This window comes from Salvelinus fontinalis, chromosome 10, assembly GCF_029448725.1.
Source record: "Salvelinus fontinalis isolate EN_2023a chromosome 10, ASM2944872v1, whole genome shotgun sequence".
In the NCBI taxonomy this organism is placed as follows: domain Eukaryota; kingdom Metazoa; phylum Chordata; class Actinopteri; order Salmoniformes; family Salmonidae; genus Salvelinus; species Salvelinus fontinalis.
Genome location: NC_074674.1, coordinates 10,928,262 through 10,945,145, shown reverse-complemented (window position 1 = coordinate 10,945,145; position 16,884 = coordinate 10,928,262). Strand labels below are relative to the sequence as shown.

General features: G+C 44.1%; 1 protein-coding gene across 3 annotated transcripts in view; it reads left to right on the top strand.

The window, feature by feature from the left end:
• Positions 1-16,884, top strand: part of LOC129863607 (netrin-G2-like) — a 137,254-nt gene that overhangs the window by 66,630 nt on the left and 53,740 nt on the right. For 2 of the 3 annotated variants that reach the window (XM_055935707.1, XM_055935708.1), the window contains exons 4-5: positions 11,488-11,660; positions 13,681-13,716. In XM_055935707.1, coding sequence (XP_055791682.1) covers positions 11,488-11,660; positions 13,681-13,716 — 209 coding nt within the window. Of the gene's footprint in view, positions 1-11,487; positions 11,661-13,680; positions 13,717-15,190; positions 16,004-16,884 lie in introns of those variants that run through there. The other variant, XM_055935709.1, reaches the window with a different exon arrangement.

The following is a 16,884-nucleotide window of genomic DNA, read 5'->3' as shown; positions in this document are numbered from 1 at the left end:
TTAAGGAAATATTTGACTATGCACTGCCCACAAAATGAGGTGGAAACTGAGATGCACTTCCTAACCTGCCAGATGTATGACCATATTAGAGACACATATTTCCCTCAGATTACACAGACCTACAACGAATTTGAAAACAAATCCAATTTTGATAATCTCCCATATCAATTGGGTGAAATACCAGTGTTCAATCACAGCAGCAAGATTTGTGACCTGTTGTCACAAGAAAAGGGCATCAAACACCATTGTAAATACAACCCATATTTATTTTTTTATTTTCCTTTTTGTACTTCAACTATTTGCACATCACTACAACACTGTATATACACATGACATTTGAAATGTCTTTATTCTTTTGGAACTTGCGTGAGTGTAATATTTACGGTTAACTTTTTATTGTTTATTTCACTTTTCTTTTTTTTTCATTTCACGTGCTTTGGCAATATAAACAATGTTTCCCATGCCAATAAAGCCCCTTGAATTACATTGAGAGAAAAACAGACTAATAAAGAGAGAAAGAACAGGAGGTAGATCTCCCCTGCTGTGTGTCTGCCATCCCAGTTAGAGAAGCATCCATGTGGACTGTCCTCCTGGTCTTCCCCTGCAGTCAGGGAGCAAGTCAGATTGGCAGAATAGCAGCAGAATAGTAAACCCTCCTCTTATCCTACATCGTCTCAGAGGAAGAGATTCTCACATCCTCCCCCTGCCCCCACAACCCAATAACTTTACACTGTATGGTCCATTGAGAGAGAGAGAGAGAGAGAGAGAGAGAGAGAGAGAGAGAGAGAGAGAGAGAGAAGGATGGGCAAGAGTAGGATGGGCAGAAAGAGATTCAGGGTGTCACTCTAAATGAGAAGAGAGAAGAGTTCCACATCAGGAAAGAGGGAATTATTGGGCCAGCGATAGAGAGAGAATGATCAAGGGAAAGGGAGAGGGAGTGATGGTTGAGTCCCTGGAGAGAGAGAGAGGAAGGAACAGGCGTTAAAGACAGAGAGTTAAAGGCCTATTAACGGCTGCTTCCCCAGTCTTTCTCTCCTCCTCTTCTCTATCCTTCCCTCGCTTCTTCCCTCTGCCACAACGCTCCCTTGATGTTTGTTTATGTTTTATTCGTATTTATTCCCCTAATTGCCGCATCTCTCCAACTGGCTTTCCTCCCCGCGTCACACACAAACACGTACACACACACACACACACACACACACACACACAGGTCTCTCTCACACAGGGGGAGCACACATTGTACGTTACTGCCAGGGAGGGAGATAAAGAGAGACAGGTGCACAACTTAATTCAGACCATACAAACAGACAGGCAGGCACAAAGACAGACAGCCCACCGTCTCTGTCCATCTGCGCGAGTGGGGCTACTAACTAGTGGACAGAGGGATGCGTTTGCATATCTCTCTCTCTCTCTCTTTCTGTGTGATGAATCCTGCTGTCTTATCTTCACGTCCCTTGATTAAGAGCTCTCTCCTTCTCCGCTCCACTTACTTCACGTTGATGACTTTGCAGTGGGGGATATACAGCAGTTAGACATCTTGCACATTAACATATGATCGTGGCCCATGTATTATTTGTCTGCGGAGGGACTGTAAAGTAGAGAGACTGAGAAATCCCACCACAAGCTGTCCTCAGCAGGAGAGCAGAAGAGAGCAGCAGGAGAGCAGTCACCGTCACTCATCCGGAAAAACAAAAGTTGTGCAATAGTGAAGATGAGAAGGTGAGTGTCAGGAGTTGGGGAAGCAGGTGTGTGTGCGTGCGTGCATACGTGTGTGTGTGTGTGTGTGTGAGCGAGAGAGAGATAGATAGAGAATGTCATGGAGTCATAGGGGAATGCAGCAAGCCTGCCCCTATAGAAAGAGTGCAATTTCCCCTGTCTAAGTGGACTTAGTGTGTGTTCGTGTGTGTGTCTGTGAGTGTTTGTTTTACTAAGTGGACGTGTGGATGGAGTGTGGCGTCTCCCTGCCAACTTCTCGATTTGATCAGAGGGAAGTTTCTGTCAATGTGAAACTGTTTGCTGACAATGGAATTGGCAAAACTCAACTATGCTTATGTTAATGACTAGTATTACCACACTGTTTACTCTACTGCGGTACTGCATTGACAATGCGTCGTGGTGCTATATAGCTCTGGTCCAGGGCGGTATCATGATGCTATATACTGTTGAAGTCGGAAGTTTTAATACACCTTAGCCAAATACATTTAAACTCAGTTTTTCACATTTCCTGACATTTAATCCTTGTAAAAATTCCCTGTCTTAGGTCAGTTAGGATAAACACTTTATTTTAAGAATGTGAAATAATAGAAGAGAGAATGATTTATTTCAGCTTTTATTTCTTTCATCACATTCCCAGTTGGACAGAAGTTTACATATACTCAATTAATATTTGGTTACATTGCCTTTAAATTGTTAAGCTTGGGTCAAACGTTTCGGGTAGCCTTCCACAAGCTTCCCACAATAAGTTGGGTGAATTTTGGCCCATTCCTCCTGATAGAGCTGGTGTAATTGAGTCAGGTTTGTAGGCCTCCTTGCTCGCATACGCTTTTTCAGTTCTGCCCACAAATTTTCTATATGGTTGAGGTCAGGGCTTTGTGATGGCCACTCCAATACCTTGACTTTGTTGTCCTTAAGCAATTTTTCCACAACTTTGAAAGTATGTTTGGGGTCATTGTCCATTTGGAAGACCCATTTGCGACCAAGCTTTAACTTCCTGACTGATGTCTTGAGTTGTTGCTTCAATATACCCACATAAGTTTCCTCCCTCATCATGCCATCTATTTTTTGAAGTGCACCAGATCCTCCTGCAGCAAAGCACCCACACAACATGATGCTGCCACCGCCGTGCTGGGGTGGTGTTCTTCGGCTTGCAAGCCTCCCCCGTTTTCCTCCAAACATAAAGATGGTCGTTATGGCCAAATAGTTATATTTTTGTTTCATCAGACCAGAGGACATTTCTCCATGTGCAGTTTTTTATGGCGGTTTTGGAGCAGTGGCTTCTTCCTTGCTGAGCGGCCTTTCAGCTTATGTCGATATAGGACTTATTTTACTGTGGTATAAATTATTTTATACCTGTTTCCTCCAGCATCTTCACAAGGTCCTTTGCTGTTGTTCTGGGATTGATTTGCTCTTTTCGCGCCAAAGTATGTTCACCTCTAGGAGACAGAACGAATCTCCTTCCTTAGCGGTATGACGGCTGCGTGGTCCCATGGTGTGGTTCCATGGTGTTTAAACTTGCGTACTATTGTTTGTACAGATGAACGTGGTACCTTTAGGCGTTTGGAAATTGCTCCCAAGGATGAACCAGACTTGTGGAGGTCTACAATTTCTTTTGATATTCCCATGATGTCAAGCAAAGAGGCACTGAGTTTGAAGGGAGGCCTTGAAATACATCCACAGGTACACATCCAATTGACTGAAATTATGTCAGTTAGCCTATCAGAAGCTTCAAAAGCCATGCCATAATTTTCTGGAATTTTCCAAGCTGTTTAAAGGCACAGTCAACTTCGTGTATGTAAACTTCTGACCCACTGGAATTGTGATACAGTGAATTAATTATAAGTGAAATAATCTGTCTGTAAACAATTGTTGGAAAAATGACTTGTGTCATGCACAAAGTAGATGTCCTTTAACGACTTGCCAAAACTATAGTTTGTTAACAAGACATTTGTGGAGTGGTTGAAAAATGAGTTTTAATGATGTATGTAGACTGAATGCATGTAAACATCTGACTTCAACTGTAGCTCTGTTCCAGGGCATTATCATGGTGTTATTTAGTGCTGGTCCAGGGCATTAGTGTGCGTTCCTCCACTACGTAGTGGAGCTCGGTGCTATCATCAAACAAAATGAATGAAGCTAATGCAGTGGAAGCAGTGGAGGAGAGAACTGGTGAGAGAGTTAGAGGAGATTGAGAAAGAAAGAGGAAATTGAGAGAGAGACAGAGATTGAGAGAGAGAGAGAGGATATTGAGAAAGAGAGAGAGATTGAGTTTTAAATAACCTTTATTGCGTCTGGGAACCCACAACACGATAAACACTCATACAAAACCATGGTTACACATCAATTAAAAACACAACACCAAATCTTCCTCCACAGTAACTAAACACAACAGCCTCTGAATACCCGATATACTCATAAACAGATCAATATTTTTAACCATTTTGTAATAGGCAAACTCAACACTCAGTCTTGCTGCAAACATCAACTCCAGCATTCCCACCACATCCACAGACCCCTGTCCCCGAATACTGTTCTTTCGTGTCTTCCATATTGCTAATTTAGCTGCCCCTGACACAAAATTAAGCAAAATAACTACACCCCTTTGACTAAACCTATACTGTAGCCCAAATATATAAACTGTATATAATATAAACCAAATATAAACAGAGCTGAAAACCAGCTAGTGATCAGGTCAATCATCCTGACCAACCTGGGACACTGTAAGAACAGATGTGCACAGAATGGACACCCTTTCCCAACAGTAGGATCCAGGTGTACCAGATGCATATTGGTGGCTATGGCTCCATGTATTATCCTCCACTGGAGGTCAGCTGTCCTCTTTTCAATAGGCAATTTGTATACAGACCGCCAACAGCCTTTTGGGGAGGCACCTGGATCAAACACCCCCACCCACCTCGTCGATTTTACCCCTTCTAGGGTAGAAGCACGGGACACTTTTACACATTATGTACATGGCCTTCTTTCCCACCGCCTTGAACTCCCCCAGCCCCGGGGTATGGATGGAAAGCAGCATCCCCACGTCCTCCTCGAATGCCCCCGCCGCAGCACTAACATTCAGCGCAGGGAACACATAATCCAGACCCTCCGTCCACCGATCAGAATTGGAAGTGTCAATCACATACTGCCGATGAAGTACTGGCAAGGAATTGAAGACCTCAGCTACGACCTTCCTCAGTAGGCGAGATGATCGGATCCCCGCTCTTTCTCCCAGCTCCTCCAACGATCTGCTCCTGCTCCGCATCAGATGACCCAGCTTGGTGCACCCCACGCCTAACAGGCATGAACGTAGGCTGGCTGAACCCAGAGCACGGGACTGGATGGCAGTGTTGTAAAAAACAGGCTCTTCAAAAAGCCACATCCCTGGTGGCGTGCCGGCCTTACGGGACGTGACAAGAACTCTCCAAGCCTGCATAACAGACTCATAAAATGGAGTCAGGCCAGACAAATCACCCCCCTCTAGCTTTAAGAGGAAAATATGCTTGTCTAAGCCCAAACAGCCCGCTCTCCTCATCAATGTGTCGGCTGTGTCGACCCAGCTAGAACTGTCACTGTACAACAGTCTCTGGGCTGCTTGAAGCCGGAAAGCCATGATCCTGGAAGAAATGTCCACCAGAACTTGCCCACCCTCGTGCAGTGGCAGGCACAGGGCCGCAGCTTTAATCCAATGTTATCCAGACCAAAATACATTGGCACGGGTCCTCTGAAGTTCTTGTATCAGACAAGTGGGGTGGTGGCCGTAAAATCATTAGTGTGTGCCACAGGGTAGAGACAGCTAGATTTTTGGCAACCAGAGCCCTTCCTCTATAAGACAGCTGGGGTAACACCCATTTCCACCTTGACAATCTGGCACACACTTTCTCCACTACACCCTCCCAGTTATTTTCCTGAAAGACATTGGAGCCTAGAAAACCCCCCAAAGTCTTCATCCCATCTCTGCCCCACTGAAGCCCCCCTGGTAACCATGGAGCGGACCCCGTCTGAAGCGGACCTGCCCACAATGATTCGCTCTTTTCCCAATTGACTCTTGCTGAGGAGGCCCCCTCATACACCTTTAGAGCATTTGAGAGAACCTTAACAACCTCACTCCCTGTAATAAAAACTGTCACGTCATCTGCATACGCATACAGTGCTATCATTACTTTTGGCACAGAGAAACCAGTAAGCCTCACTCTTAAAAAACAAAGCATTGGTTCAATTGCCAGACAAAATAACTGCCCTGAAATTGGGCCTCCCTGCCTGATACCCCTTTGAACAGGGTTGTGGCAACTTAAACCACCCCTCACCTTCACCATACATGAGGCCCCAGCATACAGTCAACTCATGCAAGACAAAAAAACATCCCCAAACCCAAAGGCTTTCATTGTTTTGAACAAGGATTGGTGGTCCACACGGTCAAAGGCCTTCTCCTGATCCAAAGAAAGTAAACCCACATTCACATCAGACAGTTTACACATTTTTAAAACATCTCTTATTAAAAACAAGTTATCAACAATAGAGCGGTCAGGTACACAGTAAGACTGGTCCTTGTGGAACAACAGCCCATGATACTCTTTCAACCTGTTTGAGAGACATTTATATACAATTTTATATTCTGCACACAGCAATGCAACAGGTCGGCAATTTTTTAGAAGAGACAAATCCCATTGGCGCCATGTTCAGAAATGCCACATTGGCGCCATGTTCAGAAATGCCTCCAAAATATCCGGAGAAATTGCAGAGAGCCACATCAAATAACAGAAATACTAATCATAAATCTTGATGAAAGATACATGTTTTTACATAGAATTAAAGATAAACTTGTTCTTAATGTAACCGCTGTATCAGATTTCAAAAAAGCTTTACGGCAATAGCACAATATTCAATAATCTGAGAACAGCGTTCAGCCACAAAAGGAAGCCAGTTACCCGCCAAATTGTGGAGTCAACAAAAGTCATAAATAGCATTATATATCTTCACTTCCCTTTGCTGATCTTCGTCGGAATGCACTCCCAGGACTCCCACTTCCACAAGAAATGTTTGTTCGGTAATGTCCATCATTTATGGCCATATAGCTACTTTTGTTAGCGCGTTTGGTAAACAAATCCAAAGTCACGAAGTGCGTTCACTAAAAGCAGACGAAATGTCCAAAAGTTCCGTAACAGTCAGTAGAAACATGTCAAACGATGTATTGAATCAATCTTTAGGATATTTTTAACATAAATCTTCAATAATGTTCCAACCGGAGAATTCCATTGTCTTCAGAAGTGCGATGGAACAGAGCTCCCTCTCATGTGAACGCGCATGGTCAGAGCATGGTCAGCTCATGGCAGACATTACTCATTCCCCTATCCTTCGGCCCCACTTCACAGTAGAAGCATCAGACAAGGTTCTAAAGACTGTTGACATCTAGTGGAAACCGTAGGACGTGCAAACTGAACCATATCCCACTGTGTATTCGATAGGCGATGAGTTGAAAACCTACATACCTCAGATTTCCCACTTCCTGGTTGGATTTCTTTCTCAGGTTTTTGCCTGCCATATGAGTTCTGTTATACTCACAGACATCATTTAAACAGTTTTAGAAACTTCAGAGTGTTTTCTATCCAATACTAATAATAATATGCATATATTAGCAACTGGGACTGAGGAGCAGGCAGTTTACTCTGGGCACCTCTGAGACCTTTTCATCCAAGCTACTCAATACTGCCCCTGCAGCCATAAGAAGTTAATAGACCAGACAGGCAAGTAGCTGACTGCAGGTGAGGTCTTGAGCAGTGCGGTCAACAGTAAAATCCACATTACAGTTCCAGTCCCCCCCTAAAACCATACACTCCTCTTTGTCACACTGTCTTAAGGTTTCCTTTATTTTACCAAATACAGCAATACGCTCTCTAACCTCATTAGAAGCATAAACATAAAAAAATAAAATCTGCCTTGACTAATAAAACCCGACCCGTGTTGTAGATACCACAGTCACCCCTAAGCCTGAGGAAAACAAAATTGCCACCCCAGCACTGAAATTAGTACCATGACTGAGTATATGCTGTCCCTCCCACCACATACCCCAGTCAACCTCATTAGCCTCATCACTATGGGTCTCCTGCAGAAAATCTACAGTAAGCCTTTTCTGTTTTATTACTTCTAATACCCAAGCCCTCTTATTCCTGTCCCTTCCCTCATTAATATTGAGAGAACCTACCCTTAGTACCTCCATATAGAAAAGAGAAAGGAAAAGCAGAAGAAACCACAGAGAAACCAGACAAAGAGAAGAAAACACCCTATGAGGCATGACCATCATCATTGTTTTAAGTCTCTTAACCTTACCACGTTTCCCACTACCTTTTGATGCCGTGACAGCAGTAACACAGTTGCTCAAGCGAAAACTCTTCTTCTCACTCAACTGTTCTAATCCCACCGTCTTCTGTAACATCACAGCTGACCTCCCAAACTTATCATCATAAGATAAATCTGCCAATTTGACAGATTTCCCAAAAGTCTGATCCAGGAACCCATTTACCTCCTCTAGATTGTAAATTGAGTCATCACCAGCTGCTATCATATCAAGAGAAATATCCATATCCTTCTCCTGATCCTCCTCAACTGAGGCCACATCTGACTCCCCTCAGCCACATCCCTCTCAACACTCCCCACTTGCACCCCATCACTCGTACCGGGAATCTCCTCCACTACCTGGGATACTAGCCCCACCTGAACCCCCTTCTCTACCCCATTACTCGTAGTGGGCATCTCCTCCAATACCTGGGAGACTAGCTTCACATGAACCCCCTCCTGTAACCCATCACGTGTACTGGGCACCCCCCCCCCACCCCGTCTGGGGAAATTGCTCCCCAGATCCGTTCTTACCTCCTACAACAATATTTTTCTGCTGCATAACATTCCCCTCTGGTACAAGTTGTAACTCTGTGCCCTCAACACAGACAACTTGTTCCACAGCAACAGGTGCTTGTGACTGCTCTACCACTGTCGGGCCACCTCTCCTTACATCAGTGGGCCCAAGCATTAAGAGGACCTCCTGCGCCCCTCCCTCCGCCTTCTCCCTTTTCGGGCAAGCATTTCGCTTATGGCCAACATCCCCACACTCAAAACACCGGTGACTACCCATACTAGCAAAAACCATATACAGTCTGTTGTCATACTTGACTTTAAACAATAACTCCAAAAACAGCTCCGGTGAGTCCAAAAACATAAACACCTGTCGCCGAAACAACATAACCTGTTTCAAAGCCGGGTGTTTGCAACCTAACGGGACAATCTTAGTTGAACTTGCAAACTTCCCAAAGCGCAATAACTCGCGCTCCAATAGCTCATTGGGAATAAACGGCGGTACATTCGAAATCGTTACCCTTTTTGGCGGCGAAAAAAGCGGCGTAACTTGAATAAACCTACCTTTAAGAGGTACGCCATGCTCAACCATCCGATCAACAAGACACTCTTCTTTAAGAAAAAACACCACCGCTTTATTCATCCGTGACGCATAAGCAACATTCTCATAGCCTACCTTTTCTCCTACCGCGACCAGAAACTCCTCCACAGTGACATTAGCTTCAGTAACACACCTAAAGCCGTGCCGAAGTGACAGGGACGGCGTCTCCATGTGGGTCGCCATCCCCGCCAAAGCTAGGACAATTTCAACAAGAAAAACAATATACTTAATTCAACCACAACAAAAAAATTCAAACAATCACCTTAATCATGCATAGGAAAAGGAAAACCACCAAGAGAAGTAAAACTAGAAAGAAAAAACTGGCGATCTAACTCCAGACAACACTCATACAATTCCCAGCATGCACCAAACACTCCCAGCATGCAGAGAGAGAAAGAGATTGGCAGACAGAGAGAGAGGAAGATTGAGGTGGTCATTTTGCCAGCATACAGGGCTTATTCTTTCAATATATTATGCAGACATTCAGATATCTGTTCACTCCAGCGGAAACAATCCGTATTGGAATCCAGCCGCTCATCTGGAAAAGGCGCTCATTTAGTCACACATACGAATGCAACAAGATATCACAGATTCACGTCATTTCTTGACATCCTTGGACAAACATCTATTTTTGACCAGTAAACTGAGTTAATCTCCCATCATCTTGTATTTAGGCACACATCTCCCACATAAACACCAGATAATTTAGGCATATTAGCCACACAGAAACAACTCTACGGTTAAGTTACGGCATTCATTCCGACTGGGATAAGTTAAATGGGAAGGGCAGTTTTTTTGATGATATTTCCACACTATGAAGTCAAAAAGTGGAATTTCAACCTGTTCGGGTGGGATGGAATTTTTTGCCGCCGCATAATGTTACAAGGCGAACTGACAACAACCTTTCATTGCAGTCTGGTTTCTTTATTGGCTTTCAACATCGGAATTCAAGAGTGTTTACTCATTAGAAAAATGTCAATAAATGTAGCAAAATTATGAATATACTTTGTGATGATACTGAATATTACACCATGGGCCATTGCATCATAGGAAATGCAGAAGCCTATAGTTAGCCCTGTAGATAATCATGGCATTCTGCAATGAATAGATGGCAGACAGGGTATAGGCCAGGATGGTCTCACATGCAAACAGGCTGTTCTGGTCCTGCATCTTCTGGTGACCTATTGAAAACAGTACAACAATGATACAACAAATGAAGATGCATTATGTACTGTATGCCTTTTTGTTTTGATGACAAAACAAAGAAGCCTACACACCTGTGGAAGTTCATCACTTTCAGGGTTCAACTCCAGCTCCAACTGACAGGTTGAATACCATGTGCCTTTGTTGTTGTTTTTTGAAGGAGTAAGGAGTGGGGGTGGGCTCTAGACCATCCAATCAACCAATCAGGCTGTGTATGTACATATCTCTAATTTCATATTAAATGTTTTTTTCCTAACGCTCACACAATCAGACTGAGCATTCCACTTTGCCCAAAATCACATTAAAAAGACTGCATGGGGGCTTCAACCCCCTAAGGTTCATGTCCACACATCCCCGGAAATCAAATTAGCATAATACAAAAATCCCCGTAAAAAGACCACGAGACATCCCGAAAATTGGTCTTCTCACAAATCGTCTGTAGCGTTCGAACGGTTTTTACCTAGAAACGATTATGACCCCTCTGGAAAAATGAGACTCTAAAGAACACGATGGTGGTTTCCATTTCTGCATCTTGGGACTCATCTGAAGTTGGTACAGCTGATCTGCCAACTTCAGTCTGTAGCGTCCGAACAGTTTGGGCTACACACTACTATGACCCCTCTGTGGAAAGGTTTTGCTCTAGGATGCCCACAGGCCTCACAAGACTTGTCTTAAGGTCACCCGGTACCATTTGAAAAAATGAATGGAAGTATACAGTAACAGTCAACATTTTTCATACAACTACTTATTCTAAGATTTGTCTTTATTTGGACTATTTTCTACATTGTAGAATAATAGTGAAGACAACACTATGAAGTAACACATATGGAATCCTGTAGTAACCAAAAAAAGTGTTAAACAAATCAAAATACATTTCATATTGAGATTCTTCTAAGCAGCCACCCTTCCCCCCTAAGGGATCTGAACTTCTTGACAAGGTGCCTAGGTGTTGGGTCAAAGTCGCTGCAATATGCTTAAGCGAGTACACACTCCTGTGCCTTTGCTACCCTTTCACACACTTGTCATCACCTCTTGGCGTAAGCGTCTGAAAAAAAACACACATGCACACTTCTGTGCCTCCTTTCACACACTCTCACACCCTTCTTCCTGTCCCTTGTCCTCAGGTGTAAGTGTAACCTGCATTCGTCGCTGTGCCTGCTGCAAGAGGGGAACCTCCAGTGTCAGTGTGAACACAACACCACGGGACAGGACTGTCAGCGCTGCAAGAAGGGCTTCAAGGCCAAGTCCTGGAAAGCTGGCTCCTACCTGCCCACACCCAACGGATCTCCCAACACCTGTACGTATCCCCCATTCATACAGTAGAGTTCTATTCTATTCTGTTTCTATCCATTTATTTTCTATTCCTTGAATGCTTTGAACAGGACCCACTTACATAGCTCACTCATACAAGGTGAATTGTATTATATTCTTTACAGGTCCCAATTAGTTCAATTATGAGAGTTTTACAGTATGTTGGAAACTTTTATGATCTTTTACATAAAATATGATGTTCTTATGTTCCTTTTTGATTATTAATATTTCATTGAACCATCTGTGAAGGATGCATGTGGTTCCCCAGACTTCTCCAACTCATTTCCAGAATGAAATGAGAGATAAAGAGACAGAGTTGTTTTTCTCTTACCCAGTGCATAATTTGTAAATCGGGAGGTGACGGAACAAAAAGTGCGCGTGAGAGTAGGGTTACCTGGGGGGCTCTGAGGTTCTGGAACATTGTTAGCCTATAGTTTCCTGGAAAAGTTTGGCCTTTTATAAACGCATTTGATAAATAATGCAATTCTACAAAATTTTACATGACTGGAGACTTAGCAGAGTCTTTTTAAGACTGCACCCAATATCAAAATGACAGGCTACTTTGACACTGACAAACTGAGAATCTGAAATCAATAAAAAAACAACCTTGTCTTGAATCCATTAATAGCCTGGGCCTAGGTGTGTGGAGACATTGTACAATATGAGGAGGAAAGTATAGCTCTAAAAAAGCTTTCGCTGACTCACCCAATGATGCCCAGCTCACTCGCCGGCGATGTCCGATGCACTCTCTTGTTTTACTTTGTACCTAGTCTACTGTTCGCTAGGCCTATTTGGATGTTGCTCAAATATTTTTGCAGCATACAGACAGATTAGACACTTCTCTTTTCATCTGAAGACATTTGCTTTCCAACCTGTGTTTTCCCGCGATTTTATTTGAAATATTGCAAAAGGCCTGTTTTGGCTGCATGCTGTTCACTGACAGATTTGCCGCGCTTTCCTGACACCTTGGGATTGGCATAGACACAATTCACAGCTAGGCACATTTTTTTAAGGGAGCTATTGATCCTCTATGGCTAAATTATAGGCATAATCCTGGTGGAGTGTTCTGAATTATTTAATATCTTTCTGAACAGAGAGCATTAGTCCTATTTCTATAACTTTCTATAACTATAAATCCCACGGCTATGATTCTATATGGAAAACATTAAAAAATATTTCCACGAGAGGTACTGGATCCTGGCAAATAGGTTCCGTAACAACTAGAGGTGCCAGATCCTGTACCTCAGAGCAGAGAGCAGTGTAGTGTGTGTGTGAGGGGGATCTTGTTGAAGAATGTACTGTTGCTCGCACTGGCGATGATAAAATAATAATCTAGGCCAGGCAGCACCACCCATCCTGCCATAACCCCCCCCAACCCCTCCTCTGCCTCCCTCCGTCCACCACTGCGGAGCGCCCTCCCTGCCTCCCAGCCTGGACTCTTCTGTCAGCTCTCTGGCAGATCAAGCCTACTCTGGGGGCGGCCCAACTCCCCTGGCACTTGCCTGGTGGCGAGAGCCTATGCCTCCCCTATCATCCCATGATCAGAGAACCAGAGTTGGGCAGAGTTGGGCAGAGAACAGGGGGCCTGGATGAACAGATTTGAGTGGTGTTCTACTGCAGAGGATCTAGTAGCAAACTGCATACAGATCAGAGTTCCTCTGTCCTCATCCCACAGACTGTGCAGGCTTTTGTTCCACCCCCAGCGCCAACACAACTGATTTAACTAATTAATGGCCAAATGATTAATGGTAGTTGATTGGTTGTATCAGGTGTGTTGGTGATGTTGGGCTGGAGCAAAAGCCTGAACACTCCTGTAGGTACCCAAGAAGGTCAGGCCAGGATTGAAGAACGCTGATATACAGCTTTTTGAGTTTTGTTTTAATGCACAACACACACAAGATCATTCTACAGAGTTTGATAAACAAGGTCGGGAAAGACTGCATAAATAAACAGATACTTATCCTCTTTTTCTTCTTTCCTCTCCCCCTCTCTCTCCCTTTTTTCAGGTGCAATCGCCGGTGCCCCCACGGGCGGTGGTTCTAGTAAGTAATAACAAGCCAAGAAGAGGATGTTGCATCCACATTCTCTCTCACATTCCCTCCTTTACTCTCTTTATCCCTCCATCTATCTCTCTATTGTTCCATATCTCTGTTCTTCAGCTTCCGCTCTTCTTCTTTTGTCGGTTGCAGTGCTGGACTCGTCTTCTATGTCATTGATAGGACTACCTGTACTGTCGCCACCACTGCATCGATATGTCCTTTTTTATCCCAGCTACGCTAGCTTCCACTGCAGGAATCTTTTCACAGTTCTGTCTCTCTTATGTTAGAATGAAGTCACTGGTGGAGAGGCATGGGAGAGAAAAAGAGAATGAAATAGAAGAGGGGGAAGAGAGAGAGCATGGGAATGTGTGCTGTAATGCTGTGTGTGTGTGTGTGTGTGTGTGTGTGTGTGTGTGTGTGTGTGTGTGTGTGTGTGTGTGTGTGTGTGTGTGTGTGTGTGTGTGTGTGTGTGTGTGTGTGTGTGTGTGTGTGTGTGTGTGTGTGTGTGTGTGTGTGTGTGTGTGTGTGTGTGTGTGTGAGAGATAGGGATAGGAAGTGAGTATGAAAGGGAGAGAGGGGGAGCAGGGGAATGTGTAAGTGTGCTGTAATGCGGTGTGATTGTGGGTGAGGAGCTCCTAGCGGAATGAATAAAAGGGAATTTGATTAGGGATACTCTCTGTGGAGACACTCTCAGCTCAGAGCGCTTAGACGGAAATGATCAGCAAAGTGGCAACATCAGACCTGACAGACAGCACTGGCCTCTCCTGGTTAGTCTGGGCCATCGTTGCCTTTTTTTGCACGGAATTGATCTTTTTCACAAAATATAGCATGTTACAAACGGCACCCCATAGGACTGACTAGGGAACTTTGGGGTTAAGACAGACTTGTAAAACTTAGACAATTATTAGACTTGGCTTAAAGCTATTCATGGATAAAAAAATATGACATATGCTTTTAGACTAGTCATATGTAGTCATATGTATGACTAGCCAATGTTGTAGTGCAGGGGTAGGCAACCATGTTTTTGATTTAACCGACCTGGAATGCCAGGTGTGTTGAATTTAGGCAATCACTGAACTGATCAATTAGCTCAGTTGGTCAGGGCTGCGTTCAGTACATGAAAATGTAATGTAATGTTCAATTTAACAGAAGCGGTGCTGTACTGAGGGACCAGCTGCTCTTTAAATAAGTCACTTGTTGCCCCAAGCTACACCCCGGCACACCCACTAAATGGACCAAACGTATCTCAAAGTCTGTTCAAGAACGTTTTGGGAAAACCTGTTCAGTACAAACCATTCCGCAATGTAACAAACGTTCAAGCGCACCCCTGGTTTAGGGCCTAGTTGGAACAAAATCAGTACCTGTGGCACTCCAGGAACAGGGTTGCCTACCACTGCTGTAGTGTTTCAGTGGATTCTTTGAGTGGGGAGGGGGGGTGTTTTGCTTGTTGGTCAACTTGGAATCTGTTTTCTCACAGAACTGTCAGAAACTTTGCCTTTGACCACCACAACCACTACTTCAGCCCCCACTACAACCTCCATCACTGAAAGGGAACCTGCAACTACAACCGTATACCCCACTACCACACCAGAACCAGACCCGAACACAACCACTACTCAGGAAGCTTCTGCTACTACTACTCAGGAAGGTGGGCACCTAGAGGATATAGAGTTAGTGGTAGTGGGTAGAGTAGATATAGGTACAGTAGATAGATATAGACTTACCATAGACAATACTTGTGTGTGTCATGTGCGTGTGTGCATTATCATTAAAGTGGACTCTCTTTTGTCAAACCATCCATCGTCTTGGTTGACATTAATGCCAGATGTGGCGTGTCCATCCATAGGAGAGAGTGGACGTTGTGCTACTACAGAATGGACAGGTTGGCTGGATTCTTTCTGATTGACTGGATTTCAGGAGCCCCTATCCGACAGGACCAAACACTCTGTCAAGACCGTGAATATAAAGTGGTCCTCAGAACCAGGTCTAGTTCCGACCGACAACGGTCCTAGGTTAAATTTAAACCTGACATCCTGGGAGCCAGAGGGCCTATCGTGTTCCTCCGGAAAAGCACTTAGTGTGTAGGGAGGAGGGAGGGAGAGGACGGCGAAAGAGGGAATGCCAGGAACGTCGTGTCTGATGTCGTCAGAATTTTCTTTGAGGAAATCCATGAAATGCTGTCGTAGAATTGCACAGCACTTTTCTGTATTTTAAGGCCGATGTCAAGAGCTCCTATAGAGTCACTGATGAGCTGGGATTGAGGAGCAGCTAACTGAAGCTTTAAAACATTTTTAAAAAACAGTCGTCTCGTTACCGGTCTGGCGTGCATCTGTGTTTCATAAATCATCCTCCCGGGGATCCGAGCTCTCACTCACTCACTCCTCCCCATCACCTCCCCATCACCTCCCTACAGGTAGAGTGCATGCTGTGCCATGACCAGGAGTCCACCCCCTTCTCATGGGTCTAAGAATAAAACACCCGATAATTCCAAATCCAGTCATAAGAAACGTGTGTGTGCGTGCGTGTAGGCACGGGTATGCTTCTTCCCTGCAGAAAGAATGCACATTCCATCCACACGGGTTTGTCTGCAGAGTCTGCAAAGTGTGTCATACTTAAAAAGCCACAAGAGGCAGTGCTGTATCATGAATACAGTCGCGGGTAAATGGCGTTGTTTGGCCCGACACAATAGCCGTCATCATGGTAGCATTCACATTCATGTAGAAGTGTTTAGAAACATATTCTATTTTTATTTACAATAAAAGTGACCCCAAAATGACAGTACATTATTTACTATTAATTTCTATTGGGCCCAAAATAATCTGAAACACAATGTGAAAAGTGGTGTAATTTCTAAACGGCTCACCCAATATGGATGAAAATACCCTCAAATTAAAGTTCAGTCTGAACTTCAACCTCAAAGTCATTTCAAATCCAAAGTGCTGAACTACAGAGCCAAAACAACAACAAATGTGTCGCTGCTCAAATACTTTTGGAGCTCACTGTAGGGAAAGGGAAATGGGATACCTTAGTCAGTTGCACAAATGAATACAATTCAAACAAAATGTGTCTTCCGCATTTAACCCAACCCCTCTGGATCAGAGAGCTGCAGAGGGCTGCCTTAATCTGTAGATCCACTCTCCCTTATTAGTCTCATGGGCCTCCCTCCCCCAG